The sequence below is a fragment of the Protobothrops mucrosquamatus genome, unplaced genomic scaffold (assembly GCF_001527695.2).
Source record: "Protobothrops mucrosquamatus isolate PMUCROS unplaced genomic scaffold, P.Mucros_1.0 scaffold1096, whole genome shotgun sequence".
NCBI classification, from domain to species: Eukaryota; Metazoa; Chordata; class Lepidosauria; order Squamata; family Viperidae; genus Protobothrops; species Protobothrops mucrosquamatus.
Genome location: NW_015387319.1, coordinates 392,075 through 403,084, shown reverse-complemented (window position 1 = coordinate 403,084; position 11,010 = coordinate 392,075). Strand labels below are relative to the sequence as shown.

At 37.9% G+C, this 11,010-nt stretch overlaps 1 protein-coding gene across 1 annotated transcript; it reads right to left on the bottom strand.

Annotated features, from left to right (window-relative positions):
- Positions 1 to 1,163: 1,163 nt before the first annotated feature.
- SLC25A51 (solute carrier family 25 member 51) lies at positions 1,164 to 10,713 on the bottom strand. The gene is made up of 3 exons (XM_015820232.1): positions 10,692 to 10,713; positions 7,935 to 8,008; positions 1,164 to 2,749 (listed from the first exon to the last, which is right to left on the bottom strand). The coding sequence occupies exon 3, from the start codon at positions 2,710 to 2,712 to the stop codon at positions 1,831 to 1,833; it is 882 nt and encodes a 293-aa protein (XP_015675718.1). The 5' UTR covers positions 2,713 to 2,749; positions 7,935 to 8,008; positions 10,692 to 10,713; the 3' UTR covers positions 1,164 to 1,830.
- Between the last annotated feature and the right edge of the window lie 297 nt (positions 10,714 to 11,010).

The window sequence follows — 11,010 nt, the reverse complement described above, 5'->3', positions numbered from 1 at the left end:
CAAAGGAAGTTACCAAAAAAAAAAAAATCCCTCTGGCAGAATTATATTTTACCAGTTAAACATTCAACAGACATTTTGTTTATAATATATATATATATATATATATTTATATATAATTACAACATTCAAAATAGTAAGCATTCTTTCATTTTGTGCTTGGCAATCCAACTGTGAAGCTAAGTATCCTAAGCATCAAGAAATCTAGAAGATCAATTAATATTTGATTTGGGGCACTCGTGTAGGGGGAGGGACAATAGGCAAAATAAAGTAAAATCCCTACCATCTCAAACCTACTGTTATCTAAATTTTAAGAAAATAATTCTAACACTTGGAGAATAATCAACAGTTTGGGAGAGCTTTCCTGCACAAAATCTCCCACCCAAAATGATTATTTTGGCTGAATTTCCTCTTGCTAACTCAACCGTTGCTTACTATTTTGTACACATGTATGTTTGTTGGCATGATTAAAAATTCACAGACGCCCTATGTATATTTGCAGAGACTTTTTTTGTCCCTTCTTTTTTTAATATATGCATGGTCCTTCACACGAGTTCATAGACTGTGAATGGACAGGCTATATATAAAGAAGGGATTTAGGCAATTTTGTCACTTATTAAAAGTGGATGAATCTCTTATGCCAGTTTTTCTTGTATGAAGACGAATCTACATTAAAGGAAAAGCAAAGGGCAAGCTAGCCTTTTGCAAACTCGTGTATCTTCCACATGAACACTCCTGAGTGGTGTGAAAAACTCTGTTAATTTTTTCAACAGATTAAAATACCGTGAAAAATGGCAATAAACATTTCATTTTGGTATGCAAAAATTCTGTAGAGTTGTGTTAATCAGTTGTATTGTACCACTAAATAGTACCTGGAATTTTATCTTGTTTACTTTTGGTTTGCACCAATTGTGATTTGTATCAAAATTTCTAAACCTGAAAAGGGTGTCTCTGTGTGCATGTGTATGTGTGTAAAAGAAACCACCACCCCGGATTAGAGTATTTCATCAAAAATAATAATTTAAACACTAATTAACATTGAAAAATTCAGTGACAGTGCAAGATGAATATTTTAAAGCTTTTCAGTGCTTTTCTCACTCTTTCCTCCACAGTCAATACCCACTATTTAATAGTAGAGATCCAGCCAACAGTTTCTAAAATTTAATATTAATTTTGGCAAGATGCCATTTGCATCAGTAGTGCTCCAAAACTACTTGGAACCTGTTTTAGGACAAGAGTTTTCTCTTCTACATTTGGCAGTCTCTTTTCAAAGTACAATAATATTCATCATAATAATAAAAAAAAACAAGAGGGGGGACATGAAGCTTCATGGAAACTCAAAGTCCACTTATTACAAAAATGCTACCATTTGTTACAAATGGTCAAGCAACAAATTAAATATCATGTTTTTTGCTCTGCTATTTTCTACGAAGTGCATTCTTTGGATCACCAGGAGTGTTGGTTCAGTAAAGCTGAAGGTGACCTGCAGCAAATTTTCATAGTCCAGCATGAAATTTAGTTTATTATGCTTTTATTATGCTCACTGACTTTATATTTCAGGAAACGTCTCAGTTAATTGTTTTAGTCCTACAGCTGCCACATCCATAGACTGGAAGGCCAAGAACAAGAGTGAATACAATTATATTTTGAACTAGTCAGGCACTGTTTAAATAACTGATATCCATACCAACTGAAACTACCATTTGTTGACAATTTAGTTTCTCAAATGTTATGGAGTCAAGAGATACTTGCGAGTGTTTTCTCACTATATCCTGGAAACTGACAGCTCAGGATTGTCCGATGTTCAACTGAAGAGAGAAAATTAGCAACCAATTATAGTAATTTAAGGAAGAATTCATAAGTTGCATTAATTATTCCCCAAGAAATCAGGGACCGGTGATAATTTAGATGGGCCCCTCGGAAGAGATGCGTCAGTTTCCTGTCACGCTCCAGCCAAATCTTCATAAAGACTGTGGAAAAAGACTGGAATTCCCCACCAATCTGTGACTGCATGCGGGCTTTTACAACATTCACAGGGAAAAACATAAACCCCAACATAGCACCCAATACCCCTCCACATATAAAATCATTGATCAGGTGAGTACTGTAAGTTGTTGCTTCTGGCAGGCACTGCTTGATGGGTCCTCGCAGGCCAAAAAAGAGAACATTGCTAGGACCGTTCCGAAGTAGGATTGGCACCAAGCCCCGGTAATATTCCCTAGCTCCATGCTCTCGGAGAACTCTGAATGCTTGGTAGGTATTTGTAAATTTGTCATGATATTTGTAGTCCTGCAGAAGTGTCTGCACACGCTCAAAAGGGGTCAAGACGGCTTCTGTGGTCCCAGCAAGCACAGCTGCTAAGCTCCGGGCAAAGATTTCAGGAGCACTTATGTGTCTGAGGAGCACGGAAGACAAGTCTTCATATAGGCCGAACATCAATGCTAAGGTTGTGCTCTTCTGCATCAGCGGAGGAAGGATACCTCGGTACAAATTTCTGATTCCATCTTTCTGTAGCTGACATATTGCGTCTCTGGTTCGTAGCCCATACAGCTGTTGACGGAAGAGGACTTTCTGGATTGGGAAAGTTACTGCCACATTTGTAATGGCTGCACAATAACCACAGAAGTAATGTTTGCCCGAGTTAACTTTTACAATGCAGTTACCAGTTTGATCTACCTTTGCCTTGTTAAGAAAAAGGTCTTCTGAATCCGCCATGCTGCTTGTTGTGTTCTCACATAGGTATTCTCTTCTCCTACAAGAAGTAAAAGTGATTGAACAAAGCCAAAATATACTTGCCTTCATTTTAGGTTAAAAAAAAATGACCACATTAAGAAGTTTAACTCGCTTCTTCATTAGTTTTCTGATGTTTTATGCTGAATTCCAGAGAACATCCTACTTCAAAAGTACTAAGAGTATGTTTTCAACTTTTGCTTTCCTTGTAATAAATAAAGCACTATGAAAATAGTTTTACAGATTGTATTATAACAGATCTGAAAATATTTACTTTCCAGGATCTCAGCCAACCAATTAATACTACACTCCTTCCCAATGGACATATTGTTTCTCTTTGTTCAGTGTCTTCTCAACTGAATTAATATTTAGACAAATTAATATTTAGATATATCTTACATATTAATGCATATCAGCATTTTACAATATACCTTATTCCAGCAACAAGTCCCATGTTCCCTTTAGTAATAAATTAATTTCATTTAAAAATAAAAATAACTTTTGACTTCCAGAGGATTCAAATAAAATAATAGATGCACAGACATACGTGAGATTTCCAACATCTTTAAAAAATTAACCAGCCTAAAGAAGAATTTACTTTTTCCCAATTAACGAATGGGAAAAAAATGCAAGCCAAATAAAATAATAAAATAATAAAAAAATGCAAGCCAAATAAAATAATAAAATAAAATAAAAATAAGGGCCTAATGTGCTTCGGTTGCTTTTGTTTTGCCTTATTAAAATTCGTTTTCCTTTTTTGTTAACTCATTTTATTCAGTCAAATACATTATACTAAAACAGGGGTGTCAAACTGCTAGCCCGCAGGCCGGATGCATCACCAGGGAACTGCGCCCAGCCCATTGCCGGCAATGGGGAAAAAGCTCCGATATGTCGCGTGACATCACGAGTTTGACATGTCTGTACTAAAATATGGTTCAGGAATAGCTAATGGCTAAGTCTATACGTATACATAGGTCTATACATATGTTGTACATAGTATGTTTTACATGTGTGTTATGTATGTGTACACTTTGAGAGGAAGCAACTAAATTTCATTTTTAATGTGTGCCGTTGTGCCCACAGGAAAAAATGACAATAAAGGTTATCATCATCAAGTCAGTATGTGTTTATTTAATTTGCTAAATATTTCCTTCTCATCCTGTTTTGTCCTGTCTACCCTAATTCCTTACTTTTATTTTATTTTTTATGTGCCTCTGAGTCAGCATTGATTCCTGGCAAACTGCCTGAACTGATCCCTGCAGTTTTCTTGGCAAGGTTTTTCAGAAGTAGTTTGCCACTGCCTTCTTCGTAGGGCTGAGGGATATTAGCTTTGTGCCTAAAGTGGGACTAGAACTCATGGTTGCCCAGTTTCTAGTCTGGTGTTTTAATCACTACACAAAACTGGTCCATTAATACTTATTATTCAATGTAAAAGAAGGGAGAAAAGTCAGCCAGTCCAATAGAGAAATAGCTATCATGCAGAGCCTTTAAAGGGGAAAATTCCACAGGTATTGCTTCCTTTTTTTTTTTTTTGCTATCTTTCTGCACTTCGCTCAGCTAAACAAATAGATAAATTGCTTCAAATCTACTCTTGTTCTCAGTTTCATTTTCACTTTTAAAAAGAAAGAAGCCATCCTAAATTCTAACCACCATAGTCACAAGAAAATGGAGAGCCTTTAGCTCAGTGGTTCTCAACCTTTTTAATGCCGCGACCCCCAACCGGTCGTAAGTCAAGGACTAAACCGGTCATAAGTTGAGGACTAAACCGGTCGTAAGTCGAGGACTACCCAACCGGTCGTAAGTCGAGGACTTTCCCTGCCTGGGAGCACCACGCATGCGTGGTTCCGCCCCCTGCGCCGGCCGAGGCGTAGCTGGCAAGAGGCAGAGAGGAGCAGGCCGACCACCAGCTGGCCCAGCCCAAGGGAGGTAAAGCACCCGCCGGAAAAGGGGAAAAAATGGCGGACAGCCTTGCTTGGCGACCCCCATGGTCTATCGACACCAAATGGGGTCGCGACCCATAGGTTGAAAACCGCTGCTTTAGCTGCTCCTCCCCCTACTAAGGCACCTATTGTCCTGATTAGTAATGAGATGAGGGGGCAGACTCAGCTACCACCACTGAGTTTTCTACTCATTGTTTAGCAATTATATTAGCCAATAGGAAAAGTCTTATCATTTTATTAAGGCCCACATGATTCCACTTCCCCCCTCCCTCGAAAGCAGCACTTCAAAGAGGTAGAAACCTGCCTATTACTTTTTTTAAAATTGGTGTGAGCTGCCCAGAATCACTGAGTTTCAGGCAGCATTTAAGTTTAACAGATTATAGTTGTTACCTTCAAGACTTTAAGGCTATATTTCTAGCAAAAATATATAAATTACTATATAGGACAACGGCCTCCAACATTTCCAACTTGGTGGAACAGTGAAGGCGGAGGTTGTGGTGGGGGAGAAGAGACGGTTTCACGCACATGTGCCTGCATTCACAAATGCAGCTTCTCTCTCACACACACACATTCATGTGTGCTTGCCCACCACTTCCACAGCCCGGTTCTGAATGGGCTGTGGACCAAGATCAGGGCTTGGGGACCCCTGATGTAGGAGATACACCATCTCTCATGTTGAGCCAAACTGCAGAAAGGGACTAAATAGAGATAATTCATGTGTGTTTTGTCTTTATTCCTTTCTTGTTTAAACTTTCCAAATCGACAGCCACAATGTATGAGCAAAACATTGTTATTGTTAATTATTTGTAATTATATTCTACGTTAGCAATACATTTTTATTTTCCATTATATATTAAAGCATATTTTAAAATCATAAGGCCAAAACATCTGGCAACATAAACACAAGATTTATATGTAGGAGTAGGTGATGACATGTTGATTATTATGTTGCATTCTAGCCAATTCCAGTAGTGGCGTCTATCTATTCCAGTGTTTCTCAACCTTGACAATTTTAAGGCATGTGGACTTCAACTCCCAGAATTCCACAGCCAGCAATGCTGGCTGTGGAATTCTGGGAGTTGAAGTCCACATGCCTTAAAATTGTCAAGGTTGAGAAACACTGATCTATTCTTCAGCATGAGTATCAATTGACACAGCTTGCTTTCTAGTGTCTGATCTTTCAGCTTTGCAACAGAATTCTATTAATATTAATGAAGACTGAGTTGTCTAAGGAAGTGCTCAAAGTCTTTCTGATATTCAAAATTATTAAGTGTTAAAATAAAGGAAACTTATATGTCCTTAAATATTTTTGTTGCTCTCTAACTTTTTGGGTGAGCTTTATCCTAAAACTACACTGAAGTAAAAGCTACCTTAGCTACTTTCTACTCTGGACCAATCCAGAAGAGAAACACTTGTATTTTTAGTGTTCGGGGTATGAAAGTATTCCTACTACAACAGAACTTTCTGCAATGGTGAAGCCAGTTAATAATATGCTATATTACAGTATTATGAAAATTAACAAATGTTTAGCTGATTGACTTGCATACTACAAAAATCAGGACTGGTTTCAGTGTAGGATAATTGGGAAACTGCAGTTCAATACAGAATGTAGCTGGTTAGGTAATATCTCTGACAACATATAATACCTAATGGAATAAGTTCCTTGAAGTTTATTTCTGAGATCAATTTGAAATGCTATCCTCTTCTTTTAAAACCCTACCCAATCTGGGTCCTGGTATCTTAAGAAATCTCAGCTTTCTTTGTATTCTCCATTTACTTCTAATGAGGCAGGACATTAGAATGAGGACTCTTTCTAATGTGACATGTTAAGGAGCTCAACTGGAGTCTACATTCATTTTTTCCCCACTGCCCGACAAAGATTGTTTTGTCTTCCTATATGTTATCTGTATAGCATTATCATCTGCAATATCAATAAATAAAACTGTCATGGTAACCAGGTATCTGGCAAGGAAAACTGGATTATGCAGTAGTCTGAAGTGTAAAGCATTCCAATGTTTTGCTTTTTTATGGTTGAATTACTTTTATTTTCTCTATTAAGTAATTAACATTTGTTGCATAAGTCTGCTACTGATCTGCCTATAAACCTGCCTTTCCAGCCACATTCCTGTTTGAGCAAAAACAGGTCATTAGCAGTCATTTTAAATCTTCCTCTTACATTTCTTTTCACCCATGTCTTACCTATTTCTTCATGTTTTCACCTTCAAATTCTGCATGGAACTGCCCTAAAGCTTTCTCCCCTTTTCTCATTTTCTAATTTCAACTCAACAAGAAAACAAAACATAGAAGTGTTATCCTATGTCAGTTTAGCACTAGAAGAGACTAATTTAGGAAAAATAAAAAGATAACTGAGGAATAGGAATATTTTATTGCAAAAAAACCCAAAATTGGAAGCTAGCAAAATACAAGACTGGATTTTGAAAAGGAGGAAATTCCATCCTTTAACTCCATATATTACTCTTAACAGGAAATTCTAGAAACAAGTATAGGTGGAGGACAATGCTCTCTATTATATTAATTATTTTCCTTAATTTTGCACTTCCTTAGAAGGCACTCCATCTTCTATATAGAATATGTTACTGTTCTATCATGTTAAGGCAGTATAGAGATAAAATATATGTAAAAGATTAGATACTAATTCCAGCAATTACAATCTACCAACTAAACACACAAAAAATGAACAATGGTGAAAGACAATTGTTTTAGTGAGACAGCATTGTTCTAACCATACTGAGGATGTATCAAAATACAGTGGTAATTTATCACTATATTGATAAATTATCAATGGAGGGGGAGAAAAATGGACCTACTTATAGCCAAATTCAGATAAAACAATACCTCACTTCTCAGCATGATGTGGACTGCATTCATGTGACAAACATAAAGAACAATGGAGACTTCACTAAGATTTACGCCTGCTAGTAAGGACAGGACAATATTAAAACTTGTTAACCCCGCACCAGGGGCACAAATTCATTAAGAGCCAGTCTGCATGTTAGTTTATCCAAGCTGCTTTCTCAGACATCACCACCTGCCAAGTTGTGAATAGTTTAAGAGAAGATAAGTTATAAAAATTATATGTACTTATCCACATGAGGGGGAAAGTTCTTTCATCTTATTTTTTGTAATTTGTATTTTTTTTACTTTAATTGTAATCTTAAAAAATTATATGAAAATAAAAGTGTGATAATAGTCTACATTGGGGTGCAAACTATAAGGAAGCCATCATAGTGAAAATGAGATAATTACCTTTCCTATATGATACAAAACAAGGTTTTCTCTGTATAAGTAGCATTCTGGAGCAGGTCTTCAAACTGTTCTGCCTAAAAAGGAATCAATAGTCTTGTTTTATTTGGCTGCAAAAATTTAGTTGGCAATAAGATGGCAGCAGAGACATAGAAAATTAGATCAAATGCTGTCTAGTACTCATCATAATTTGTTTATTAAAAAAATATTTAATTTATACTTCAGCTTTTGTCTGAATTTACTCAATTTACCATCTGCATTTATAAAATATTCTATCAGCTTCTCTACGGCCACTATGGTGCTTTCCCTACTATTTGGGTAGGGAAAAAACTTCCTGTAACGTCCTTGCTGAGCATGGGATAAAGATTTTTCATGAGAATATAGTCATAACTCCCAAATCACTTATTTTTACAATTTGAAGAGATTTTGAATGCTACACAACTGAATAGTATTCCAGTTACACCATTATTTACATAAGGCCATCCAGCCTCTGCAATCAAGCTGGTAGTGAAATTTTTATTATCTAACATTTTAACAAAAGTCTTTCCTTGCTATTTACTTGTATTCCATCATAACGATATTGGCTTCCCACTATACGTCCTTGCAAACATAAGCCCATGAGAATAGAGAAACACTTGCTATTTTTCGTTTTTATTATGTTTTGCAACATGCTTCCTCTTGGTGCAAATTTAAAGCAAATGGCTATATATACTGATAAATATGCATCAATATGATAAATCTTCAGAGTCAGTTAAACCTACAATACAATGGAAACTAATTGATAAGCACAATTGGTGAGAGTCAGGAAAAGATAACATAAAGGAAGTAAGATAAACATATAGGCAAAAATAGCTGGGTCTGAGAAAGGAAGAAGAGAAGCCATAAAATATATATAGCTGTAAAAGGAAATGGCTAGCCAGGAAAGACAGGTTGGAGAATAGGAAAATAAGCTGAATAAGATAAGAGGAAAGGCACACTGAATTGAAAATCAGGAAAAGAATTTATTGTTTAAAATGGGGACATAAATATCTACTGAGTTTAAAATAATTTAAATGTCTATTTTTTCTTATTCTTATTGTATATGTGAATATGATTTAATATGTTATCAGGAAATGTGGATAAGCGGACGGAAGGAGTGTAACCTCATAGTACCTCAGCCAATGGGGAAAGAGGAGAGATGTGTCGGCCGGGACAAGGGATGTATAAAGAAGGAAATATTTTGGGTTAAAACTTTGGAGAGAACCAAGCTTTGATAGCTTCTCTCCCTGCTTATTGCAATAAATGAAACAAAAGGCCTTCACTGTGTCTTGGCTGGTTATTGGTCAGGCGAGCTTGCCTCTGGTCACGAAGGAAAGTAGCCAGGAGCACATAACAATACTGATATTTGCTATTTATTTGTTACGATTTACTTAAACTGTACACACTTTATATTTCAAATATAAGCCAAATATATTTTCATAAAGATCTCTGTGGATACTCCAAGAATATCACAAATATTCTGTCACTGCAATACTATAAAGTAACTCAGTAACATTATCTCAGTACTGTAAAAATGATTTGCCCATGAAATATTAAAGCTTCATATAGCTAAAAATTATATTATATTGTACAACTATTAGTTCCCTCCCTCCCCAAATAAAAACACTAATACACTAATATTTCAAACTCCATGTTAGAACTACACTTCTATTTAGCCTATATCAGGGGTAGGCAACCTTGGCTCTTTTACAACTCGTGGACTGCAACTCCCAGAATTCCTGAGCCAGCCGAGTTGAAGTCCATGAGTCATAAAAGAGCCAAGGTTACCTACCCCTGGCCTATATACATCCATCATAACATCTGTACAAATTTTGAGATCTTGCATATTTTTGCAAGTTTGGAGTTGGTCTAATAAATATTCTATTGGGATGTAAATGTGCAATTTCTTTTATAGATATCATAGTTTTGTATTACAGCATCCAATCTGTTACACGTAATAGGCCCTATCGTGCAAATGAAAGCGAAAGTCCCTGCTATAAACAATACTCTGCAATCCAAAACGTTATAACTTAGTATGGTAAATATCTTATCAAATAACCAGTTCTACACCAGGGAAAAGATTTTTTTTTAATTGCTTATGGTTTAATTTCATGGGTGGCGACTGTAAGGCTAAGAGCCCATACCCATTATGCACATACAGCACACGCACATACTTTGGGCTAATTTATGAAGCATTTTGCAACGGAATAGAAATGCATTTGATTCGGGTCGGTGAAAATTTGGGGGTGCCATTTCGGGAGTTCACACGTATTTATACAACGGTGCGCCCCGAGTTCTACCCCTGGAATTAAGAACATGTTTCGAGGGCCAACTTGGTTAACCTCGCAGCCGTGCTTTTCAATGTTAAGATGGGCTAGGGGTTCATCCCATTTTCACCCTATCGTTTTTCCACCAAAGAGAAGCAGTTCAGGCCGGCAAAAAAAATAAAAAATAAATGCAAAACACCACTTTAAAAGGCAGGATGCAATCCCTACTTGGGGGTCAATAAAAGAACAGAGTCTGGGATTGGTTAATCAGAAACGCCCTTCCCCTCCTCCTCCTCCTCCTCCTCCTCCTCACCCTGCCTTTGCCCGAGGTCAGCCGCGAGCACCTGCGGCACAGCCCGCCGCCGCTGCCGCCGCTCTTTTTCCTTCCCCTGCGCATCTCCATTTTGCCTGCCTGCCTGCCTGTTTGTTGCATGCTCGCCTGCCGTCTTTTCTTCTCCTTCCGCCACCTTCTCACCTGAGCTATTCCTGACCAATCCCCGCCAATTCACTGACCCGCGCGGGCTTCATGCCGGCGGCGGCGGCGACATCGCTCCTCCTCACTTGCACGTTACAAACCAGGCAGACCTGAGCGACGCGGCGCAGCGGGCTGAAAAATGTGACGGAAGACCCCGGGCCGGCCGGGCAGCAGCGGCCCTTCGCCACGCCCTCTCCGCGCGCCGCAGAGACGAATGACGCCACCGAGTGAGGGGGCACGTGACCGGCGTCCTCCAATCCGCTCAACTCGCCTTCGGCGGAAGGCCGGGTTGGCGCTTTTGGCTCAAGAACTAATAAAA